Genomic DNA, 26,446 nt, shown 5'->3' with positions numbered 1-26,446 from the left:
TCTAAATGTCCTTTGGTCAGCTCATTTGTCATATTGTTTGGTGTGTGTGTGTGTGTGTGTGTGTGTGTGTGTGCTAAGGGCTACTGAAACGTTTGCCTCATCTTATCTTTGGACAGTTGTTTCAATAGCATTCGATGCAACTTTATTATTATTATTATTTTATTGTAAGGGTTTACGCCCGTGTTTCAGTAGCCTACTTCTGGTGCCAAAACAGGCTACAAGTGCTTTGAAAGACCTATGGCTTTACTCAGTTGAAACTTCTCTGACAGACACTATAGATCTGATATGGTCCATTCAAAAATCTGTTAGTTTAGTGTCGCCTTGCTTATGGGCAAGAGTACATACCTCATAGAATGTGGCTCAATATCTTTTCTGAATCAATAGGAGCCACTCTTCATTTCGGCATACATCTAGTCCACCAAGCAGCACTTCATTTCAAAACAATTTCAATTTTTATAATCGGTTCGCCTCTTATTCCCATAATCTTCTTCGCCAAAAATACACCATGGTGGGCGGTGGCGAGCAGCGTGAAGCAATTCTAAAAGTTCAGATTTCATTAAAGTAAGTGCTGCCTGGTGGGTTATAAGTATGCCGAATTGAAGAGTGTCTCTTCTTGATTAAGGAAAAGTCTTGAGTCATGTTAGACTGTACGTGCTATTGCCGTTATTAAAGCCGCATTAAACTGTGAGATATTTTGAATGGAGTTCGGCGTGACCAGCTGCATACGAAAGAGAACGGCACACATCGTGGTTAGAGTGACTTGAAATTTGACTTGGACCTGTGCAGAACAATCTATTCAACTAGGGAAACACTGAGAAGGTTTTCCATCATTCAAAAACAATCTCACCTGGTACCATCTCAGCAGAGCCCAGCAGAGCACATAAGCCGCCAGGGTGAACTTGGCGGTCCGGTATCTCTCCGGTAGACAGGTAAGATACATGAGGAGCTCCGACCGTCCCCCGGACCTCGCCTCCTCTCTGTCCGCCGATCCGCGTCTCTCTGCGGCCGATTCTCTGCCGTTACTGCCAAAGTTATTCCCATCATCCATTTTCCTTCCCCGGTATGTAGCTCTGGGAGACCTCGCAGCTCACCTATCTGTAACTTTGATTTCTGTTCCAGCCGAGCATGGCACTATTAACACTGTCTCTCATACTGCCAGGTCTAAGTCTAATTTTAGACTGAGGGTTATTCACCAGACATGTAGGCTATGCTAATGATGCCAGTTGTGCGTCGCACCCAACAAAACACACGCATGTTGTGTATTTAACTGACACGCAACTTCAGGCGAAAGGCAATTTACGCTCGAGCCCGTAGTTAGACTTCCGTTGTGATGGAATTCATTTTTCAAAGTAAAAGTCCCAATGACAAACCCATAATGCAAGGGTCTGAGAACACTACAACATTTGGGGGCTTTCAGGTAACCTAACGCACCGCCTGGCCATATTAGAGGTCCTCAGCTCATCGGCAGCTAGTGGCTGTGAACAGCTGGTTAAGATTAGATGTACAGCAGAATCCAATAGAATTCAACAGAAATTGTTAACTTCTGTCACTTCCCCACTAATACATATCACTTTTTTGTCAGCTTGTTAGTTCGCTAACCATATCTGGTCACCATCACGTACACATATCTGAGTTGCACACTAACATATCTGGTAGAAACTAGTATTAGACATTAGTGGTTGCTAGCAGTCACATGTTAACGTCACCATTTTTGCTTCGCTAAATTAGCGTGCCGGCTAGTTAGATAACTAACTAAAGCAACAACAACAAAAAACAGCTGTTTGTTCAGGTTAAGCTGAGGTGTATTGTAGTATTTCCATGACAAAACTCACAAAACTAATTTCCACGCGAGCAAGAGGACTGGAAGTAGGCCTAGCACAGAAGCGTGTGCGGGGTACTTGCCGCGGGCGCAGTAACGGCTGTCGTCTCGCGTGCGCAAAAAAATCACTTTATGCACCTTTATTTTGAAGAGATAAACTAAACCGGAAAACCTATTTCTGCTAGTTGCTGCGTGCTTTATGTAGTTGTCATTAGGAGGGGAGGAGGGTGACGGGCCATATGAAAACATAGAGAGCGCCCCCCAGTGGACATAACTAAACAGTCTACAATGCTTTATAAAATAAAGTACTGTCTGCTGTTGGTGAAAGAGCTGATTAACTGCCAAGTGGCACAGCTTGTACTGACTTCAGATACTCTGACACCATCTAGTGGACTTAAGAAACGACAACACACTGCCCTGCTGCTACAGTATACTACTACCAGTACTACTACTAGGCCTACTACTACTACTGCTACTACTACCACTATTAGGCTGACTATTATTGCTACTAAAAACACAAAACAATATTACAACATACAATATATACATATACAATATACATATAACATGCATTATAACTGACAAATAAAATACATCTAATGAGTAATATGAATGTAGAATATTACTGCACAGAGCTATCTAGGCCCTTACCATTATGTATCCTGAGTTATCAAACATGCTGCCTAGTCTGGGATGAAATTAGCTATGAGGACAATTACATCACTATTACTTATTAATAACTGAAAACTGATACACTACAAAACAAGGTGAAACAAAACACATTATAGTTTATTTCCAATGTTTGTAATGTAACCTAATGTAGATTGCAGATTGAGAAAGTGTAACATTAGCTACTTTTCTTTTACTTTCCTTTTCTATGTGAAGATAAATCAAAGTCGCTGCACAGTAAGACTTTTTGACCTCATGCATTATTGAATATATTTAAAACAAAATAACAAAACAGCCTGAACAAACCATGTGTGTTACTGTCCAAATACGAATGGAGCTCACTGATAATCTACTAAGAAAAATAATGACGTTTCAACACTGAAACTCAAATAACACACATGAAAACCGGTGCACATCATATGAAGCAATCCATTTTCTGAAATACAAAATTATTATGAAATACAGGCAACTTCCATGCAGGTCCGTTACTGTAATTTGTGCATGTGCACTGGTGCATTAGCTAAGGGAAGTAATCAAGCTTCACTTCATATGAGGTCAGCTCTGTGCAGGTCCTCCATGGTCACATACACCACCTGCAAACACACACACAGCATCATGTGGACACAACAGCAATGAAAACATGACACTGTTACACATCATTACAAGAGAAACTATATGAATGGTAAACAATTTGGAACTACATTCATCAGCCACAGAAAACCATAAAACAAAACCAATGGATTAGGGATATTTTTTAGTCTCATATGAATTTACACTAGTATTGATCCATCATGACTTTTAAATGTATTTGGAAGCTCCTTTTTTAAAGACATTTTGAAGAACTTTTAAAAGCTAATTGATATTATTTCCTCAACATTTCATACTTTTATTTGTAATTCTCAAGTTCATTTTCATACAACTAGACAAATCAATAACCTTTACATCTCGAGGACAGTACTCGTTAAAATACCGTGGAGTCCAATTATGGAATACGAACTTGTACTTATTGACTGATTCTTTGTCTTTGTCTATATACAAAATGAGACTCAAAAGTGCTTTGATGTCAAAAAGATTTTGTATTGAATAATCTTGATTTTTGTTTTTAACCTTTTTTGCCGTTATTTATAGCAGCCTATATTATTTAAAATTTTACAACATGATTAGGCATGTAAAAGATATGCATGTTAATTGATGTTTTATTTTGTATCGTTATTTTTTTATTTTATATATATATATATATATATATATATATATGTATGTTTTTAGATAAGCCTGTAGTGGGTTTCTACCTCACCTGCACATGTAACTTTATTTTTATTTACTTTTTCTCTGTCTGACTTTTCTAAAAAAAAAATAATCTTTAGACTGTATGTGAGGGTTTGATTTTCTTGTCAAAATTGCTCCAAATCTGCATACATTGCTAATACATCTGATACCAGGTCTCTTCAGTGTGTGGATGGTGAACTTTCAGAGTAGAAGAGCTGATCTGGAGTCAGTAGCCAGGACCCATTGGCCATCTAATTCATTATTACCTGAAAGCCTGAGCTAGATTCTAGATCAGTACTTCTACACAGAAAAGCTGAAAAGCTGAAATCCTGACCTGTTGGTGGCAGGGGTCTGGAAAGTCACAGATGTCTTGTGGGAAGACGGAGCGCATCAGCATCTTCACCTCATCAGGGTAAACATAGGTGGGCTGGCCAAGGTTCCCCTCCTTCACACCAACCTTGTGAAACATCTAGAAAGAGATCCTTAAGTTAAGTCTTTACAGCCAATTTCAATTTGTTTGAAGATTTAAGGCTGCCAAGGAGTCAAGAGTAGCTCTGTTTCAGCTGTAGCTGGATGATGATGTCTAGAAACCCGAGATGGAGCGTGGCATTATGTGGTCCAATCAGAATACAGGTCGCCAGATATGTGACTCAAACGAGGGAAGGCAGCGTCACTTAGATGCTGACAAGGGTGGAAGTAATGAATTACATTTGCTCACGTTACAGTAATTGAGTTGCTTTATTGTGTATTTGTACATTTTTGATTCAGTAATTTTAATTGTACATCACTGCATTTCAATTCACATCCATTTCGGAGTGCAGATTTTGTGGCTCTCCATCAGTGATCTGAAGAGTAATCTGACTTTACTTTGTTTGTGCACTTTATAATGTAATCTAATTTCTCCAATTAAAAGAATCCAGTTTGAACTCTGTCCTCTCGTCCTTTTAGAACCACATGAAAAAGCTCACTGTAACAACGTTCTCTTTTCTAAAAAGCAACTCAGGAACTTTTACTCTGAGGACATTTTAAATGAGACACTTTTTATTACTTTTACTTCAGTAGATTTTTACACCAGTACCTTTACTTCTACTTAAGTAAAATATCAGCAAAGTAACAATACTTCTACTGGAGTAGGATATTCTCGTACTCTTTCCTAACAGTTCCTAAGATATGTATGGGAATGCTAAGGTGCTAAAGTGAAGATTTATACTGATTAGGACATTCATCCAATGGCAATGCTACAACCTACATGCGTTTGTCTTTGTATAAATCCAGCAATACAACTAACAGAAACTACTTATATGAGTGTTTATTTATGTATGTGTATTCATTGTATATGGATTGGAAACACTATTACATTTACACTCTGCTATCAATGTAGCCAACTTTATATTTGGCGCATCAAAAAACCTGGGTTTCAGTATGTTCAAAGAAATTTGAACTTTTTGGATAAAACAGTGTTTGAATGAGAGGATGAATTATTTCAATTTATGATCATGGACTTTATCATCTTATGCGTGTATCTTCGCCAGATACGTGGTTACAAAGATGACGTTTGCACATTGCCTTTGGCCTTTCAAGGGAAATTCAACATCACAATCTAGAGCAGCGACAGCATCTTAAGCACCGACCAGTTTCCGCTGCATAAGTCTGTAGACCTTCTTCCGGCGGGCGCGGTCGGTCCTCAGGCGCCTGGCAGCATGGAGCAGCGGTGCTATCCAGACAGGTAATCTGAAAAAAACATTTGGAGATCTGGAATATTATTGCATTACACATGTCCTTCACATTTATACCTGTACAGTGCACAGCCTCAGTCTACAATAAGTATCTGTTGTAAAGTATCTGTTTCACAATAAAAGTTAGCCAAGACCGTCCCACATGGTTTACTAGTGGCTAGCGCGATTTTCCACAGCCACGGAAAATGAATTGTGAGATGCAGACATTTTTGTAAGTTTTGAGGAAAAAGACATAGGTGCAAGATGCAAGTGCAGTTATGGAACATTTCCCGGGAGTGTGTCTATGTTCCCAGGGTCCTATGTTCCCGGGGTCCTAAGTTCCCAAGGTCCTATGTTCCCGGGGTCCTATGTTCCCAAGGTCCTATGTTCCCAGGGTCCCTAAGTTCCCAGGGTCCTAAGTTCCCAAGGTCCTATGTTCCCGGGGTCCTATGTTCCCGGGGTCCTATGTTCCCGGGGTCCTAAGTTCCCAAGGTCCTATGTTCCCAGGGTCCTATGTTCCCATGGTCCTATGTTCCCCAGTTCAATAATCTGTTAACACACATCCTAACCCTAAACCCTAACCCTAAGCCTAGAACTGGGGAACATAGGACCCTGGGAACATAGGAATGACTCCCATTCCCCATGCCTCTCTCTTCACTTTAAGGAGCATACCAAAATTACTGCACCTTTATTCTGGTGTACTAACATGTACTAATGTACTCACTGTCACTGTCTGACAGCGTACACTAGCCAAAGACCATAACCATTGCAAGCTACACAATTTTTGGTGCAAGTCGGTTTACTAGCAAGCTAAGTGATGTCTGGTTTTGTTCCATCACCAAAGGAGGAGTTCAAATGAGCACCAACATGTTAGCTTGGCATTGAAAGTTCTCTGCAACATATTTTGAGAATTTCAAACGAGGAAGTGCCTTGTTTGTATCGAACGGATGCTGGGTAGCGTAGTGTGATGAACGTCAATACATTTAATCATACATTCTATTGATTGAATTCCACCAAAATCAGGCCGAGGAATAAATCACTTCGGTCTATAACATGTCTCAGAATGGGACCTGTGCTGTCAGTTGTTTGCTTAGGCTGAAGGCAGCAAGACAAAAGACTGCTCTCTGGTTGCTCAAAGGCGACGCAAGAGGGTAAGCTAACCTGGTAGCTAACGTTAACATACATGTCCCGTGTGTCGCGCAATGATGGCGATTCTCTCTGACCAATCAGTAGTCTGCAGTGTTTTCACGTCACCTTTTGGTATCGCCTCAGCTCGCTTGGAACCTCGACGGAGGTGCTACCAAAAAAAGTACCGGGTACCAGGTAATATGGTACCTAGTACCTGGTACTTGCCCAATGGAAAACCAAAAAAGGCGAGTAGAGTCGAGTCAAGCCGGCACCATGTGGTGGAAAAGCGGCATTAGATCAAGTAATCTGCAATGTACTGGAATACACAGGAGTGAGCCAGAGCCAGGCGGGATGATGTCGACTTCAGCTCGATATTATAGTGGGCTTCAGGTGAAGGTAAGGAACCCTCTGGCGGCCATATTGGAGGTCCTCAGCTCTTGGACAACAGTTACAGACAGACATGGTCAATATCTGTGCTGCTTTTGACAGGGAACTGATTATTCCTCCATTGATTCATCGGATTTGTGTTTAGATAATGTCAGCTTGTTAGCTAGCAGCTAACCATAACTATCTAGTAGCCTAGAAGTAAACATTAGTGTTAGTTGTGGCTATTAGTCGCATATTAACAGTAACATTTGCTAAATTAGCTTGCTGGCTAGTTAGCTAGCTAACAGTTTGTTCAGGTTAACTGAGCTGACTCTTCTCAAGCTACAACTCTTCATGTTTTGGAGTAGAGACTAGAGCTAAAGACAAGACAGTTTACTGTGTCACAGTAACCTACATTTGGAAACAAATCCACCTCATCACACTATTCATTTTACAATGTTACTGAATGGATCAACAGTCACAAGACAACAATCTTTTTCTGCTTTGTCTCTATTTCTAGTCTGGTTATTATTTATTCAGCAATTATTTGCATACAGCCAATTCTCCATTGGACATGATGACACAACTGCAAAGCCTCTACAGAGTGGATACAGGTTGCAAGAGATCAAGGGATGAATGCGTGCATATAGCCTGTTTTGCCAGCCAGGAAAGTTCATGAAAATCTTTAGAACCTAACCCTTACCCAAATGAGCAGCAGAGATCCACACAGGCATCCATGATCAGGTCGATGGAAGGCGATGACCCTAAAAACACAGTTTGTCCATGAATAAAAGCACCTGACCATGACAATTACAGTACAGCTGTGAGACAACTCTATTGTGTGTTTGCCTTACCTCTGTAAATCATGTACCTGTAAATCAGACTTTTTTTTTTTTTTACTGTCATTTAACCACCAAGAATGAATTTTGTTCCAGCTGTTCAAAAGCACAAGAACTGACACTAGTTTGTGTTGTATGTTCTATGTGTATTCCATACAGCATTTGAGAAAGCATTGACTGCTGCTGGACCTGTATAGAGGGCTAATAGGGGACTGGTATAATATCCACTATATACTGTATATTATTTCATGGCACATTACAAAGTCACTACAGCATTTTCAGGATGTTATGCCAAGCCAAAGCTCTTGCTGAACAAATCTAGAAAAGATTATCACTGGAAACTAGAATATTGCATTGCACTTCTCTGGAAGTGCTGTAAAATGTAATTCCTAAAGGTGTAGGCTATGTATAAAACGTGTATGCATACATATATGACTTTAATTAATCTGTTAAATTTTCTTAATTTTGCCATCACCTTTTTCATTCATAACTTGTGCATCCATTTTCTCTGTCCGCAGTTTGTCTCTATGTGGGCAGTTTTATCATTAACATTTGGAGAGCAAATTAAATCCACAAAGTAAAAAAAAAAAATGCAGCTGACAAGTAAAACCACTGAAGAAGAACATACTTGTGATTATAGAGTCCGGTCCGGTTTGGCAGTCTGGCGATCCGGAGGCTAACTAGCATCAGAGTGACAGGAAGTTAATTAAGATTAGCTGCTAATTATTATTAACTATGTGGGCGTGGCCTGTATGACAGCTGGCAAAGCAGTATTAACAATAAAAATGTGCTCCTACTTTAATCATATCAAGGGATGTCGACTCTTAAATCAATGTTTTGGTTGAATCTAGAGTTAAACAGTTCACACTTTCACTTTCAGCCTCACTTTTTCCTCATTTATTTGTTTTACTACTTGAACAACCGTGAATGCAAACATCAAAGGATCATTCTAGGTATTCTCGACCTATAGCCTACCTTATTTTTCTGTCATTTGGGCCATCACACCTATCAATTCAAACAATAATCTTGGCCGTTTCGCCACTATAGATTATGATGGGATTTCTGTCAAGGTTGGAGTGAAAATGGACACGTTTTTGTTTTGTTTTTTATTTTATTTATTTTTTTATTTTGATTTTCATGGCACCAAATCTGCACAGGTCCTGTAGTATGAGGTGTATGACGAGTCTCTTGCCTGGCCAAATGGTCAAATAAAAAAAATAAGGGGACACAAAAGAAGATAGGGAATCACTTATGTTCATTCATTCATGGAAACTAGTCTAGATTCTGTACAGTCCCACAGCACATTTGTGGCATAAACATATGGACCAATCATTTATTTGAATATGATCTCATCTTTCTGGCTTAATCTCTTCCAGGAAGAATACAGTAACACTTGGCTATAGTTAATGTTATTGACTGAACTGTTGCTAACAACATAGTTTATGGCATATTGCATACATGCAGCTTAGTTTACATAATGTGATTTATTATAAAATGCTACATTGTGTGTCATCATAAGATTTAGCTCTCTGCATATATCTACATAAATCACTGTATGGCAGCAGTCCACGCAAATACATGAACAACTCAGAAGCACACTCCCATGATGTGACATCATTGAAATGAATTTGCATACAAGAGGATTATGGGAATTGTGTGAAAATGTATACTTGTGTGAAGATGTGTTTGTTAAATTTAAACTTATACTTCCTTTAATGAATTAGATGCTGCTCATTGCACTGTCAACATAGATTTGTTGCTTTCAGTTTCAGTTTTACATGAACAGATTTGGGGAGTTTGAGATTCCCAGTCCAAATAAGTAAATCCTAAAAATTGTGTAGTATACGTAATGTGTAAAAATGTGTCTTTGCCCGTCAACTGTGATTTCCTCTAGAATTGTAGGACACACAATTTTTAGAAAAATTTGGAAAGACGGCCGTAAATATGAAATGTGTCCATAGGTTACAATTTTTCAAATCCTCTAATCAGAACCTGGCTTTACCTCTCAAGGCCAATGGGTTACTTGATGTGCTGGTCTCCGATACAATCAATCTGGGCAACCGCAACAATTAAAAAAACATCTAAAAAAAAAAAAAGGGGGTACATGAGATTTCTCAAAGCTCAGACTTGTGTCTAATGGAGATCTGACACCTTGATGGGAGTACTATGTGAGGGAAAGACATGCGCTTCAACGATGGAATTCTCACATGAGGATTGCACACACAAAACAGAGTGAGGCAGAACATCCAAAAATTGGGGAAACAATGACTGGATACAATACTCACATTCCACTTATTTATTGGGGGCACACACCACGAGAAGTCATATTGATCTTGATGTCCAAACAGTCTGCTTTCTCTTCTCCCTCTTCTTGCACAGGCTGGAATCCACGGTCTGACAGAGCTCTTCGTGTAAAGGGTGTCATGTCGTGAATATTACAACGTAACTCACTGACTCAATCATGCATCTAATTTTTGAGGACCTCAAATATACATGATGGAATATACACACAGTACTTGGTTTTCTAATACCATCACAATTCAATATGTACATATATATATATATACTGTAGATCTTTTAGTGAAAAGAAAAAATGGAAACAAACACCTTTCACAGCTTCAGAAGTTCTTTAATTCCTGTCATATACGCTCTGTTTGTGTCACAAACATTGATAAATCTCCATAAATTTGCAATCAGTTGCAAATTTAGTGATTGAAAAACTCCTGTATCTCGCCTTTCTGTGCTGGGACTTTCTTTCCGTTTAATTGTAGATGAACGACCTGCCACACGCAGGTACTTCCACTCGACCGGAGCTTCGAAACAACAGACAAGGCCTTGGATCGCAGTATAAACCCCGACAGGTACACCCAACATTTGGCAGCCTAGTCCCGGGCTCTCGAGTCCTCTGAGCGTCACTTTGCCGAGTCCTCAGTACGGCTTGCCTCCGATAGCGGCGAGGATCTCCTGCCGCTCCGCAGCGGTGGGCATGTCCGGCTTCACACCGTCTCTCCTCCTCCCCACCATGATGTTGTGCTACAAGGAGACAAAGATGAAGAGATTCCCCCCCCCCCGAATGTAAAAATACTTCACATCTGTACGGAAGAGGATTAGGGCCATGTGTGAAAAACGTAGTTCAGTTCTGAGAAAAAAAAGGGAAAAAAAGTCCAAATTTTGAGATTGAAGTCACAATTTAAACTCAGAACTAGGGCTGGGCGATATGGACCAAAAATCATATCTCAGTATTTTTAGGCTGAATGGCGATACACGATATATATCTCGGTATTTTCTACGAAGTGGGCTAAATGTTCAGTTGTAAGTAGGGCTGGGTGATATGGACAAAATCAAATATCACAATATTTTTGACCAAATACCTCGATATCGATATTGCGACAATATTGTAGGGATGACTATTGGTGCTTTCACAAAATATTTACACAATGAGATTTTTGATAAATAATCATCAGTAATGTGGATATAATGACTAAGTGGGTAAAGGCAAATAATAGAACAGAACAGTCTGGTAAGTTCAGAAAATGACATCACTTTACTGTAATGCAGCCTTTAAAACCAGGAACACTTATGCCATATCATGATATTACGATATCCAAAATCTAAGATGATATCTAGTCTCATATCACGATATCGATATATCGATATATCGATACATTGCCCAGCCCTACTCAGAACTCAAATTTTTCACATGTGGCCCTAATCCTCTTCCATACATCTGGCCAACAGCTACCATTGGTTTCTGTAAACACTGCATCAGGACAGCGAATGTTTAAGACTGACTGTTCATGAACTCTCATGCACAGATATCACATGCACAATTTTGATTAAAAAAAATTAAACAAAAATCACAATACTTGTCTAAAACCATTTTCTACTAGTTTCTTCAATTTGTTCTCCTTTTCTTGAGGAAAAATATATGGTCTTGAAAGAAAATGAGGCTCACCCAATATTTCCTACAGTTCTTATATCTCTGGAAATATGCTGAACACATATTCTTATCATAGTTGTTGGCGTCCAAACACTTCTGAGACCCATCGCTTTCCTGGAAAAGACATTCAGAAACGTTATCTCACACAACCCAACAGCAGGCAGATATCTGGCACATGGCATGGTATTTTGTAAAGGGTCGGTCGGCTTACTTCAATGCACGGGTTAATGTCTTGATTCCGAACTTTTCGTGCATTTTTATCCATTTGGATCTGTGTAGAGACGGACAATATTAAGAGGTTCAGTTGTTGCACAGACAATTTTCAAGTCATGTTTTCCACATAAGCACCATTTTCCCTGCCTGTGTGCATTTCAGGTGATGCAACTTTAACAAGATAAATATCCATATAACTGTGGGACATATTTCCCAGAAAACAGCTCTCATATTCACAGAGACTGGTTGATTTCCCCTCTACATTACAGAGAACCAAAAAAAATACTTGACAAGTTTGATGAGTTGGATGCAGCTTTTCTATTAACAGCATGGCTCAGCACAATTGTCTCTAAAGGATTATAGGTCTCTTCCTTCCATTTACAGTCCCAACAAAATCAAAACAATATATAATATGGGACAGGAGTCTTTGTTTTGCTGTTTAAGTCAGAGTTAATAACCATAGACCTAGTTCCAAGTTATGGGCCTATTCCAGCTACATTTTGGGTTAATGTAATATAAGAAACTCCTAGAGGTGATGGAAAGGAACACCATTTTTGAAAGAAATTTAACTTTCTTTTTTTTCTTTTTTTTAATACACGTCACAGTACTGAGCTTTCCCTTCTCAGCATTACTAATGATCTCCTGTTGAATGCAGATTCTGGTGATTAGAGCCAAGTATAGCCTAAAACACGACTGATCATGCCATTCTAACTGATAGGGTGAGGAACTGGGTTGATATCTCTGGGACGAGACTGGCTCTTATCTTACATGACCAACAGAAAATCTTAATTCTATTGGTACTTAAACTGTTTAGCTTGTATCAGAAAATATGAGTGATCTTTGATTCATGTTAACCTTGAGCGTCAGACATGTTTTGACCAATTTAGAAACATTGCAAGATTATATTTTGTTTGTCGTTCTTGTCATACTAACTATAACGCCCTGTTTCAATCAACAAACTGGCACAGCTATACAAAATACAAAATTCTGCAACCAGGGTACTGTTGAGTGTCTAATAAGCTAGCTTTACAACTCATTCCACAAATTAGTTGGAGCTACTGATAACAACAAGCTAGTGTGGTCTGCGCTACAACAATGTTTTCAAAAGTTTATGTGAAATGCAGGACATCTAAAATATTTATTCTATCTAAAGTTTAAAAATAAAAACAACAGCAATTTCATCAGGGAGAGATGGCAATCTGGAAAATGAGGCTAAATGTAATCAACACAAATATTAAAATCTCCTAAAATAAAATTGCAGTTGGCTTGTTAGCTAAGCAGCTTTGATCATAAGCAACACCATCTAATCAGCCTCTTCAGACAAGTTGTAACCATAGACGCTGTATGAGTCTGAAGGTTTAGCTTGTGCCCTGGTCACGTCAGGAAAAGCCGGTGCTCATACACACAATGAAAGAAATGAGCTTTATTCCGTTTCCTCTTGCTCCATTGTTTTCACGGCCTACACTTTAAACTGCAGAAATTCAGTTTGGCAGCCAAAGGATTGCTGCAGAGAGCGACTGCTGAACAGCCACTTTTGATGGTTCTCAGTTCGTTACCGTTTCACCTTTTTTTTACTCCTCTCAACTGCTATCAATCCGGTGAGTGACTAGAAGCAACTGTGTGTGAGATCTGCTGATATAACCCGCCTATTGCCACGCTATCCGGCCACAAACCTGCTGTCAGCCGGTTAGTTCTCTCAGTTATTTTGCTGGCTTGCTCTCCATCCTTTGCCTCTGCAGCTTGGACCATTGTCCAGAGTGGAGGACGGAGAGATCTTGATCTTCAGCACTATTCCTGCATTAGGTCTGGGCAGCGATTGCTTTTCCCACCTCCTTTCATTGTAGAGCTGGCTTAAAGTCGAGTGTCTAAAAGCTGGACTAGACTATATTGAAAAAGCCTGACGCACTTCACTCAAATATTTCTGGTGCTGGGATGCTTACTGCCAATTTTGAATATACATTATTGCATCCAACTCATTTAATAATACTACTAACACTAATAATAATACACGTGGTTAAGTAGAGTTTAAAAGTACACTGTTCAATGCAAATTAAACTGAAACTCAGGTCAACAAATCTTAGATTCACCCAAAATCTGCTTGTTGAAATCCTTGTTATGCTAGTTAACCCTCACCTTCATGTATCACACAGGTACAACGTCTTCTCTGGTTTACCAAGCAGTGTCAAGATTTCACGTTTATATTTTGGGGTTTCAAAAACACAAATTTGCCCCTCATCTCAAGACTGAAACCACTATAGGAAACCATTTACTTGCTCAGATGGAAACATTTGTATAATGTCACATTTTTCTCTAAACCTTTCAGTTTTAGATAGCCCCCAAGACAACTTATCCCGGTCTCCCCATGCACTGATGCATGTCGTTCTATAATATGGAGAGAATCCCGCTAAACTCCATTAAACAATCCGGCATTTTAATGTGGCCTTGCTTATAGGCAAACATACATAACTGGTAGAATATAAATTAAGATTTTTCGTGAGTCGATGGTGTCCCCTGGTGAATTCGGCATACATATAATCCACAAGCAACAATTTATTTCAATAAAAAAAAACATTTTTTTGAATTAGTTCATGCTGCTTGCTACCATACAGCAATGTGAGCTATATTTTGGTGGAAGATGATGTGGGATGAAATGCAAACCTATTATAAAAGTTGTACTTTTATTTAAAGTTGCCGCATGGTGTATTGGATGAATGCCGAATTGAAAAGCTCCAAAGTCACGTCTACCAGGTGTGTACGTTTTCCAACAAGCGAAGCAACTTCAAACTGCCAGATTTTTGAATGGAGTTTGGCGTGAAAGTAGGTCTCCCATAGGTCCCATTGCGGATATGTAACATTATCTAAGTTGACCTTCATTGGCGTTAGCAAACGCACCTGGCTAACGGGGAAAGTCTGTAAGGTTTTGTAGAGCTGGCATGACTGAACTGAGCTTAGATATAAAGCCGAGGTATAGCAAAGCAGCATTAAAGCCTACCTTTACAAATTCCAACCTTTATCCACCGGTAGTGACTTATTGATGCACCTTGGTTTCCCCACCAATGGAGGTTAGCTATCCAATATAGAAACAAGTAGGCTAATTGTGGCCAATAGCCTATTCACACCTCGTGCATTTAAGGGATTATTTTGGCATAAATGCACTTACTCGGTATGGCTATCAAGGCTAGTTCTCGCTCTCTAAAATCGACAGTGTACTGTACATGTAGTAAAGCTACACTAGCTATAGCCTACCCGTCATGCTCATGTCAACTATCTGCTCTCTGCTCAACAGCGCACCAGGAAAATCAGCCACACGGTCACTGAGAGCTGACACCAGAATCAGCCAATAGGAGACGCTGCACGCGAAACAACTTCACAGAATGACATCCCAATAAACCAATAGGAATGACTGGCTGACATCTTAGCCCTCCTATTGTTGTAAATGAAACTAAACTGAGTTAAAACGATTGACAGTATCTCTAGCGAGTCCAAAAATTGAGTTTTATTAAAAGGGACTGTAAATGACATTGAAATGAAAGTGACAGCACCTTACACAAATCAAAAATAAGAAGGGGGAGGAACTTGAGATGGGCGTGGCTAAACTGTAGTTAGGTTGCATCGCAGCGCATACACAATGGCTGCTGGAAAGAGGGGAAAGCAAACAATTTTCAGGCCCGCCGCGTCTAGCAAAAAATATGAGAAAAAAATTATTAAAAATTCGGAAAATAGTTGAAAGTCAAGAAAAACTCAACAGAAAGGATGTTAAAGCGCCCGGGGTAAGTTTGATGTAAATTAAGTAAATTGTTACTCAGTTCTTGAATTAAAATATCGGGGTTATTTAAATTATGAGAGAGGGGTGAGCTGGGGAAAAAAGTTTGTGTTAATCAGTACCCAGTTTGGGACCACAGAGAAAACCAAGGGAAGGCACAAGTCTAGAAAAAAATTTAAATAAATTATGTCATTCGTGATTTTAGTGTCACGCCGCATGTCCGCGAACGTTAACAAGCGTAGGAACCAGTAGAATGAAGAAAAGTTGCGAGAACTTGCACAGACTCTCTTAGTTTAGTTATTTTGGAATATAATAACAACGGCACTGCGATGACCACCGACAGCAACAGGCGCACTTGGATTCAATAATAATGTCAATATTCCCGCTGTCCGCGTTCACTTTTAATTGTGCCTTATATATGTAGGCTTCATCATAAGCAGTGTAAACATATCCTTATCGATTGAAGCATCTCCTTTACCAAAACTGTAACGCCGAATGCAACCAATGTGTACGCTACAATGACACATTTTTTTTTTATCATGCTATTTCTGCTTTTAGGCTATTTTGCTATCACATTTTCACCCGTCGCAGGTATTGATCACGTTCTCATAGAGGTGCCAATTCGGCTGCGATCCATAGTGGAAGCCTAGCAAACAAGAAACGGAAAGAAATTGCTTGTCAATAAAGCACCAAAATGGAGGGAGAACTTAAGGCAAACTAATTAGGCTATGCTTAAGATTTTGATTGTGCAGTGTGTGTCCTAAACAGCCTATCTGAAGTGTGTTAGAGGGCAAAAATCAACTTCTGCTCACTTTGATTGTTGTGGCAGGTTGCAAGAGGCATGTTAGTAATAGATATGATCCTATAGCTGCTTATATTATCCAGTGCAATGTCATTGTATTGGAGCCCACTGGAGCATATAGCTGTGGAAGCTTGTAGAGAAAGTCCAGAACTGCTCCTTATAGATTAGAAGCCTCTTTTTTTGGGGGGGGGGGTTGTTCAGTTTTATTTTAAGAGCATTCTGTGGCATATTTTGAAGCAGCCAGATATTGTTGGATGAGATGATAGTGCGGATGGTATCACTTTCTGAGAGGAAGACTGTTGATATTATGTTGACCATGTTGGCTCAAGTCTCCATGTCTGTGTTTACACCTGTCCTATAACTTCCACTGGACTCCCACTGTACATTTTAACTGGAATCTGTCAGTGTGCTTTCATAATTTCAACGCTGGGTGTTTACAGTGTGGTACTAGTCTGTTTTGCTGGTTGTTTATTTGTGTTTGTGTGCAGCAATGCAGTATATGGATCAGTTGAAGTCCTAATCTGTAATCCTGATGGCAACAAAAGGTTATAACCCAAACTATGGGTTGCAAGATGTTCTTCTATTTTGCATTGAAGTGACAGAAACTTGGATATTTTAAGGACTGCTGGCTGACATGAGATAAATGTGATTGAAGCTGAAAAGGGTTTCTTTATGTTTATATTGTTTGAAAAGACAGAAGTGGACCTGTGTTTTGATTCATGAAGGGATGAGAAAGTTGGAGAGAATATTTTCTGTCTCCATGTCCTGCATGCAGAGCATAACCTAAAACAAATAATAACAGTGACACTTTCCTGCTTAACACCTTGTTTTTGATAGATTAGCGCAAAATATCAGCTTGATTACCAGATCACTTGTACCAAAAATTATGTTGTTCACTTCTATGATTTAGGATTTTCAATATTGTTGATAACAAAGCATTTAAACTAGCTACTGTAGTTATTGTACTAGATTAGAATTTTAAATCAATGTAATTATTTTGAGAGTCTGTACTTGTACTTCTACTTGAGTCATTTTTAACTATTTTGTCCTACTTTGAGCAAGTTTTATTTCTTGTCCTAGGATTACTAAGAACACTGAAATCTATAATTTACATTAAAACCCCTTTATTGTGAACTTAACCTCAAGTTTGATCTATGTGTTGTTACAGGCTGTAAGACAACCATCCCCAAACCCTAGGCCAATTAGAATAAAAATCTAAATTACTTGACTTAATTAACATCTTAAGAACATGCATAAAATCTTTGATTTTTGTTTTAAAAGTAACTAACTCCTTGTACCTTTTTAGTAAGCTACTCTTTTACTTGACTGAAATTAATTTCCTATTAATTACAATACAGTAATTGTACTTCTACTGGAGTAAAAATATTTCAGGTTTCTTTCCCCCTAATTTTGTATAGTTAGCATAGAAAGTTAAGATGCAACTAGTAGTTTAGGCAAGTGCACAAAAGAGCAGAGGTACAGAATGAATCTGCTGTATATAATCTTAAAGCATAAAAACAGAGAAAATTCACAGACTTGTTTACAAGTATGTGTCCTAATAAAATTTCAGTTAAATTGATATAATGGGCCAGTGATGAGGATAAAAATCATTTTTTTGTGATCACATAATAATTTCTTTTGCTAAATAATATGTGACTTTTTTACTCTTGTTTTTAAAAGGCTAAATGGGTTAAGCTCTTTAAAATTTCAAGCATTGATAAGCCGTAATTAGGGCAAAATAGTTTGCTATGTTATTTATCACTGTAGGGTTTAGCAGTAATTCACTTAAATTAATAAAATTGTAAACATTGAAGATACAGATTGAAGATTGAATTAAGTCTGTTTAAATTGAAAAGTGCACAAAGATTGATTTTTATAATGGTTCTTGAGTTTTAGAGCTACAAAGTAAGTTTTTAAGTTTTATATTTAAGAGTATTTAACAACTACAATATGACACAAATCTCAGTCCTTATCACATTGTAAAGCTGAGGCATAAGGAATAATGTCACCCTTCATTATTTTATAAGACTGGATGCAATTGTGATGATAAAGAAAATTGAAAGTTTGGTTTTATAGCATGCTGCGAAATTGGAAGTGCATCCTGTACTTAATCATTTGTCACAAGAATAGGAGAATCTTCCAACTTGGATTCATTTCCCAACATGATTGCTGTTCATGTTCATGTAAACCCTGTAGCTGTGAAGACTGTGTTATTTCTACACCTCTGGATTTTCAATCCGATGTCTCACTTGTGAGTTTCTAATGATAATGTAATGTGAGGACCACTGATCTGTCAGCGCTGCACTCAATCAATGTTATGTATGGCAGTGCATGTAATCTATTTAACTGATTTTCTTTTTTCCTGTCTGCTAGATACGTCCTGTGTTTACTCAGCAGGGTTTCATCTGGTTATGTTTAATTAATCGAAATGTTGCTTTTCAACTTTGGTCGGGTTTGGGCAAGAGTTGGAATTCTATAGACTTGTCTGTTTTGAAAAATGAAGGCTTATAATAATTCAAGCTAACTTAATTTTACTCCAGTTTAGCCTAGTATGGAGTCCCAGATGGTCTGGGATCAGCCAACAGCGATTTTTAGAACAACACTGAAAAATGTAACATGCCTGATTTTCACAGATTCTGCATCTGGCCGAATGCCAGTCCTGCAGTTGAACTTGGATACTAGTAGAGGAGCAAATGCATATCATTGTGCAGTTTTTCAATAACGCAGTACATATAGGGGAAGTACCCGGAAGTAGTTTTAGCTATAGAGCATTCCCAGATTTTGCCTCAAGCACTTCTGGCGGCCATTTTTAAAATGGCCATGTGGTCAGTGAGGTCGTCTCCCGACTGTGATCAGTCCTGTTGTTGAGCAAGATGCGTATTGCCTACCTGCTGCAGGGACATGGCACTAGCTGGCTGAGCCTGCACCCCAACCAGAGGCTGAAAAGAGAATTTCCCCTTGGCGATCAATAAAGTATATCAAAATAAAAAATAAAAATCAATCCTGCCACAGGGATGGCAGACAGGCTGTACTAATGTCACATTACCATAACTAAACCACATACTGGTGCTGTTAGCCCAATGGTGACTTGTTTGCAGGATGTATAAAGAATGAAAATGAGTTGCTTATGTGCATATATGGTGAGTACATTTTGAATTAGCAACTGGGTAAAAAAATGTACTCACAAAACTGTTTTTGGTCGATTTTTTTGCACTAGTTTGAGTGGTTTGTTTCCTGCTGTAAAGATGACAGTGTTACCCTCCAATTCCCCTAATTGTCTTTCCCTTTCTCTCTGTCCTTTTTTTTTTCTCTCTCAGGCCCCTGAGTCCGGGCGGTGTTGAGCACATAAAACTGGATAGAGCAATCGCATCAATACTAGCCGGGCACCGCGCCCCTGTCCATGTAGCCGGTCTGCCTTAGGGTGCCATGGCCACGGGAACCCAGGGCCACCGTGACCACGTCCTGGAGAAAGCCAAGCTCGCGCCGGCCACCGGGAGGCGCAGGAGAGCCGAGGGGAAGCCGAAGAAGAACTTCCCCTGCCAAGTGTGCCAGAAGGCTTTCAACAGTGTGGAGAAGCTGAAGGTGCACTCGTACTCTCACACAGGAGAAAGACCCTACCGCTGCTCCCACCCCGACTGCACCAAGGCTTTCGTCTCCAAATACAAGCTGCTACGGTACAGACAAGCGGCCATATATAGCAGGCTGCAGCATGTTGCTTCTCTCTTTACACCATTTGTCATGTAGTGCTCTTTAGTAGTCAAAGATGATTTGTTGATGAATGCCATTGCACTTTGAGATCATGTGTTTTAAGTGTTATGAATAGCATGCCTACATAAAACACCTAGATGATTGCAGAAATACTGAGTGCTCATAGAATGTATCTGTGTTCAAAGGCATATGGCAACTCACTCGCCAGAAAAAAACCACAAGTGTTCATACTGTGAGAAAATGTTCCATCGCAAGGATCACTTAAAGAATCACCTGCACACTCATGACCCGTACAAGGAGGCGTTCGCCTGTCAGGAGTGCGGCAAGAGCTATAACACCAAGCTGGGCTTCAAGCGCCACCTAGCCCTTCACGCGGCCAACAGCGGAGACCTCACCTGCCAAGTGTGCCTGCAGCCGTTCGCCAGCACCGGGGTGCTTCTGGAACACCTCAAAACGCACGCCGGCAAGTCCTCTGGCGGGACCAAAGAGAAAAAGCATCGGTGCGAGCATTGCGAACGGCGATTTTACACCCGCAAGGACGTGCGGCGCCACATGGTGGTGCACACCGGACGCAAGGACTTCCTCTGTCAGTACTGTGCCCAGCGCTTCGGCAGGAAGGACCACCTGACGCGCCACGTGAAGAAGAGCCACGCGCGGGAGCTGCTGAGGGTAAAAACTGAGCCGGCCGATTCGCTGGAGCCCTTTGTCTGCGACCTGGCGTCCGGGGGCATCAAGGGCGAGCTCCCGGGCATGCTGGCACCCAGGCAGCTCCAGCTCAACATGTACACAGGTCCCGTCCTGGACGCAGAGCCCTTCCCCAACCCGACGCACCCTTTCTCTCTAAAGTACCCGCTGGGCTCCAACTTTACCTCATACACCGTCTCCTCGCAGGAGCGGGAGCAGAATCTAAAGGGAGAACTGGAGACCTACCTGATGGAACTGCAGAGCGCCATGCCTTCCTCGTCCTCTGCGGCCGAAGACACCCAACTCGCCACCTCCAAACTTGAGTTGGAACCGCAGGTGGGCGTGCTGGAGGAAGCGAGCGGGGAGGTTTCCCTGTCCAAAATGTCCACGTCTGCGGCGGCGGCGGCGGCGGTGGTGGCCGGCGCGGCGGGCGACTCGCTGGCCTCGTCCTCCTCCCTGCTGGACTTCTCGCAGCTCTTCAACTTCCTGCCGCTGAACGGGCCGCCGTACAGCCAGGCGGGGGGCAGCGGCGGGCTGGGCGTGCCCTACCCGCCCGCCGAGGAGCCCGCGCCTCTAGTCCAGCTGCCCCCCCAGCCCCCCGACGGCCCCGAGGCTGCAGAAGGCCCCCTCCAAGGGCTCACCTCCTCCTTCATATCCAACCTGAGCACACCCACCACACTGCCCCGCTTCCATCATGCTTTTCAGTGATCCAGTATGTACTGCCCCCGGCACGCATGTACTCTAACACATACTTACACGCATTTCAAGCTACATGTCACACACCAGCAAGCAGACAAAACACCCAGGCTACTCTGGACACATTAACGATGCCAGTAACACATTTCTTTGAAGATATTAGCACTTCTGTCCAATGAATATGATAACATGTGCAGACACTGACACAAGCGGCAGATTACATATGTGACGATCAGCACTGACAGTAGTACACATGCACCTCCACACAGCTTTCTAATGGGTACTGTTGGGATGTTTTGAAGTTTTGACTCTGTTACAATATCAACCGTTCATTGAGAGTTGGCAAATCCTCACCACCACTATTCTCTAACACTGACAGCGACAGCCATGTCAGTTCACACATTAATTCATCTGTTGGGATTTGGAGAGTTTTCAGTATAGATGAATTAAAATAGAAATGAGATTGCAGTGATATTTCCCTTTTTCTATACCTAACCCCCCATGCTTTAGAATAGATTGACCTTAGTGTGCAGATTTTGCATTGTATATTGTTTTTCATATAGCACTTTGAACATTTGTGATGCTGAATGTCATCACAATTGACCTTTTTGTTATATGTTTTTGTTATGTGTGGTAGGATTTTAAGCAATCCACAAAGCAGAAGTTCATCCACGTTGTTGTAGACTAGGTACTGAGTAGCAACTACTGAGCAGCAGTATTACGGTTTTAAATTTCACTTTGGTAGTTGGTAGATCCCGTGGCAAAGTTTCATCTTAAGTCTTCAACAGGGGGGCTTTTTCATAAAAGCTCAAATTTGTCATTTATTTAGCTCCATAGTACTCCCCCCAGCCCCAAACCAAAGTCAACCAAACGCAAACAAGCATGGCTGCTAGTTGTTAAATCGCACAGTGTTATCTATTCAGATAGCTGAAAAGGATCCATCTCCAACTAGTCTGGTCAGTGTATTTTAACTTAGGAGTAAGTAGACACCAAGGGCTGTCATTTTCCAGTATTCCCCTCTAAACTCTCTCTCCATTAGAGACACAGCGACCCCAGTTGGAGAGCTAAGATCAACCATGTATCTGGGTCAACACACACAATTCCACACTGATATCTGACAATACACTCTTAACCATGGCACACAAAGGCACATGGCCATACACTGTTGAAGTGCCACCGGCTTATCCAGTCGGCTAGCTGAAAAGGATCTATCTGAGCTACCCAAGTGTTTTGTCTTAGGAGTGAGTACCAAGGAAGTACATCACACGCTATTAGGCAAGTTAAACTAGGCTAAATGTGCCATTGCTGATGGTTTTAAACATGGCTACTGACCTGTTCCTACTTTCCCGTTGCTAATATCATCTTGCTTTATTTATGAAAAGCGATAGAACCAGTTCTATCAAGGAAACAAAAAAACAAGCACTCCTTCGTGGATGAAGGAAATGAATGGAAATGGACTGTTTTGTGTAGGAAATGCAAAAACGCATCATCAGACACATGAAGTATCTCCTTCATGATGTTACTGTCATGTTTTTAGTACCTTGGTGTTCACTTTGGTACAGTAGGATTTAGACTTCTAAGAAGTGTAGTGCCAAATAACTGATAGAGCCCTTGATGTAAAAGCTGGCCATCAATACAATCAACTTGGGTTTTCCATGTAGTTTGAGGCTGTAAAAAGTTAGTTTGCATTGTTTGTGAAAGTTGGAGTCAATTAGACATATTTTAAGTTGTGACGGGATGAGAAAGTTGCAAAAAGCTTATTTGCATCTGCAAGTCATAACCTTTCAAGTGTTTATACATGTACAGCTATAATCAATACACTCCAATAACTTGAAGGCTTTAAAGGCTACATTAGCTATATATCATGACTGATCTGAACACTTATCCTCAAACACACATTCAGAGCTGTGATTATTTGTGATTGTCGTCAGCAGTTCTGTATGATCTGTTTGGCTTGGGAGCACCTTTGTGAACATGTCTATAATTTCTGAAAAGGTTGTAGAAGCCTATAGAGCAGCGATGAGCTGAGATGCATTGGCTTACTTACAGTATGTGCGGTTGTTCAAATGAAGAGTCAGCCTGGCTGGTCTTAGTTTTCTGTAGTAGTTCTTCCTTTGGTGCAGCTGACTGAATTGGACGGGATGAGCGAATGAATGAGCAAAACTAGAACGGATGGAGCAGTGTTACATAGGATATTTCTCGTCGGAGCATTTGCATCTTTGCGTTTGAAAGTTTTACTCGTTTCTATCTGTGACCTCGAAAGCATGGACTTGAGTCCCGTTCCCTTTAGCTTTGACTTTGACTTGAGACCTGGACATTGAGGGCTTGAGAACTGTGTGGGACTCGAACAAGGTTGACTTGGTCCCCCTTTTAGTTTTCTTAAAGCTGCTACCAGTAGAATTGGAAATTTGACGACTTTAGCGACCCCTTGAGCCCCATAGTGGTAGTGTTTAAATCACTTTTGCGAAGACGGCTCACCACTTTTAAAGGTGCCATAATGATATACCAGTTAATTACTATCAGATCCATAGTGTTCCATAGTGTTACACCATGGGTTTGCAGAGGAAAGAAATGGTCTTTCCCAACATATTTGCATACAGCAACATAATATTACTTTCCAGTATCCTGAAATTTTCCCCAATTGCTAAGAAGATCATATGTCAAACAGAGATTTGTCATTTCAGCTATTTTATTGTAAGATGAATAGAGTGTTCCTTAAGATACAATGAGTTATTTCAATTTAAACAACTGTTACTGTAGTTTCTAAAACTGCCATGAGTAGAGGTTGAGGTTCTGTGTGTTTTCCCAGAGCTATCCAAACAGTTTAGAGCAGTAACACTGACTTTATGCTAAAATATTGGTTATTGTTATATATGCAAAACCACATTTATAGTGAAATGGTTAAGCTCACCTTCTAGTATATTTTTTTAAATGATGCCATAAAATCTTAGACCACTGCATAGGGTGGATTCAAGCACAATATGGACAATGTAGGTCACTTCTGGACAACATTCAAGTCTAGTCCATAAGGATTCAAAGAAAATATAAATCACTCTTTTGTTTCTATTTGCAAAAATACAGTTTCAGTTTTTCGTGTCCAATTCTGCAGTATTCCAGTTTGACATTTTGATATTTGCTTCTCAAATAACGGAGAGGGACATTTTTGACAGAATACTTTGCACAGAATCCAGACAAAAATCAGAAACAAATGTAGTTTGAAAAAAATAGTGTTGCACAACATTTATAGTTTATAGTTATGGGGCTACTTTTTTGAGCGACTGTATCACATCTAGATTGTCGTTACAGGTTTGAAGCCTGAATCCAGGCTTTTTTTTTTCTAGAACATAAATCATTTTTCTTATGTGTGCAAACTCTCGCAAGGTGTGACTTGGATGTAAAATATGTTTTACAACTTTCCGATCCCATCGTAACCCAAAACGCAGGTCTGCTTCCCCACGTTCAGAAACAACGCAAATGTAAGCAAACTTTCGGCTCCATAATGCTGAACGGTTCAGTGTCAGTTCACCAGTTTGATGGTGAAAATAAATGTCCACAACCACATGTTCTGACTTCCTCTGGCAGGGCTCCACTTCACTTTATGTTTGGATTAAAGTGGCAGTCAGCCCCTAAAACAGAAAACACATGTCATTCCTATAGGTTTGTGCTGTGCTGTCTGGATTCGTGTACGTGAACTCCCCCAAAAGCTAGAAACAATCGAGCGGAGGCACTTTTGACGATGGAGCTGGGAGACACAGTGACTACGTTTACGCTCACGCAATAATCTAAATATCGCCCTTAGCTTGATTACGAGGACAGAAGAAGGCTTTGTTAGTATTCCGGTTTTCATGCAAATGCACATAGAGGTCGAATGTATGTTCCTCCCCTCTAGGCTACGAGCAACATCAATCATTTCCCCCCGTCGGAAACTGCAGTCATATTGCTTCTATTGTATTTCTGTCACTGCCATGTAACTTGCCCACAGTTAATCCAGTGTTGAGACTCGAGGTATGAAGGTCGTATGTAAATAACGACGGTAGCTATGAAAATGAGCAAGTCGAGGTGTGCTGGAGTTGAGTTGCGACTTGTGCAACTCGAGAACGGTGTTTACATGTCAAAACGTCCCTGCAATAATGTGACCGGCATCGCAGGACTCCACATCGTGAGCTCGGAATTAAAAGGTTCTATCTGAATTTAGTGTGAAAATTCAGTTCTCCACATATTCATATATGAGTGTTACTTTATGCTTTTGTGGTGTTTTTACAGAACCGTTTGGTGTTAAATATTTAAAAAGATAGAAAGTAAATTGATGCACTCTATCCAGATAGAACCTTATAATTCCAAAATTCCAACCTTATTAACTACATACATCACAGTATTTATTATTACTCTGAAATGCTGTTAAGCGCCGAGTTCTCATTATCAAATCAAGATCAAAGTGTTGATGTGCACACAAACGTAGCCGCTGACAGCAGCCAGGGTGATTGTACAGGAGTATGAATACATTGTTGCTGTTGTGAACATTATAATGAAAAAGTGTAATTCTTCAAAGCATACGTTCACAAATCCAGTCTCCCATTCATTGTCAATAGAGCACTGTAGGTTTTGTCACCATGTCTTCATATATCAGAGTGGTTTCTAGCTTTGGGGGAGAGTCGCTCATCTTTTCCACTGTTGCCTGAAATGTTTAAGATAATAGAAACACATGAATTCTGTTTTAGGGGCATGTAGGGCCAGAGGGTCGTCGGTGCAAATGAGAAAATCCGGGCAGGGAAAGTGAATGAACCAACCGCTTGTGGTGCCCTTGAGCAAGGCACTTAACCCCCCCCCCCCCCCAACTG

The 26,446-nt window shown here is 40.4% G+C and overlaps 2 protein-coding genes across 3 annotated transcripts; one reads left to right on the top strand and one right to left on the bottom strand.

The window, feature by feature from the left end:
- Positions 1 to 10,420: 10,420 nt before the first annotated feature.
- LOC139654521 (coiled-coil-helix-coiled-coil-helix domain-containing protein 7-like) lies at positions 10,421 to 15,222 on the bottom strand. Of its 2 annotated transcripts, none has more exons than XM_071531615.1 (4): positions 14,948 to 15,222; positions 11,954 to 12,013; positions 11,758 to 11,856; positions 10,421 to 10,835 (listed from the first exon to the last, which is right to left on the bottom strand). In XM_071531615.1, exons 2-4 carry the CDS (start codon positions 12,005 to 12,007, stop codon positions 10,731 to 10,733), a joined length of 258 nt encoding a protein of 85 aa, XP_071387716.1. In that variant the 5' UTR covers positions 12,008 to 12,013; positions 14,948 to 15,222; the 3' UTR covers positions 10,421 to 10,730. The 2 variants fall into 2 exon arrangements, with proteins under 2 accessions (XP_071387716.1, XP_071387715.1); XM_071531614.1 differs by lacking the exon at positions 14,948 to 15,222 and adding an exon at positions 14,089 to 14,221.
- A 4,724-nt stretch (positions 15,223 to 19,946) lies between these two features.
- On the top strand, positions 19,947 to 21,620 carry LOC139654523 (zinc finger protein PLAG1-like). The gene is made up of 2 exons (XM_071531618.1): positions 19,947 to 20,194; positions 20,414 to 21,620. Exons 1-2 carry the CDS (start codon positions 19,947 to 19,949, stop codon positions 21,618 to 21,620), a joined length of 1,455 nt encoding a protein of 484 aa, XP_071387719.1.
- Positions 21,621 to 26,446: the final 4,826 nt, after the last annotated feature.

The sequence above is a fragment of the Centroberyx affinis genome, unplaced genomic scaffold (genome assembly GCF_046629955.1).
Source record: "Centroberyx affinis isolate AG114_WGS23_722 - 3 ecotype Tasmania unplaced genomic scaffold, CSIRO-AGI_Caff_v1 ptg002102l_1, whole genome shotgun sequence".
In the NCBI taxonomy this organism is placed as follows: Eukaryota; Metazoa; Chordata; class Actinopteri; order Beryciformes; family Berycidae; genus Centroberyx; species Centroberyx affinis.
The sequence above is the reverse complement of the archived record's forward strand: the minus strand, read 5'-3'. Positions and strand labels throughout refer to the sequence as shown.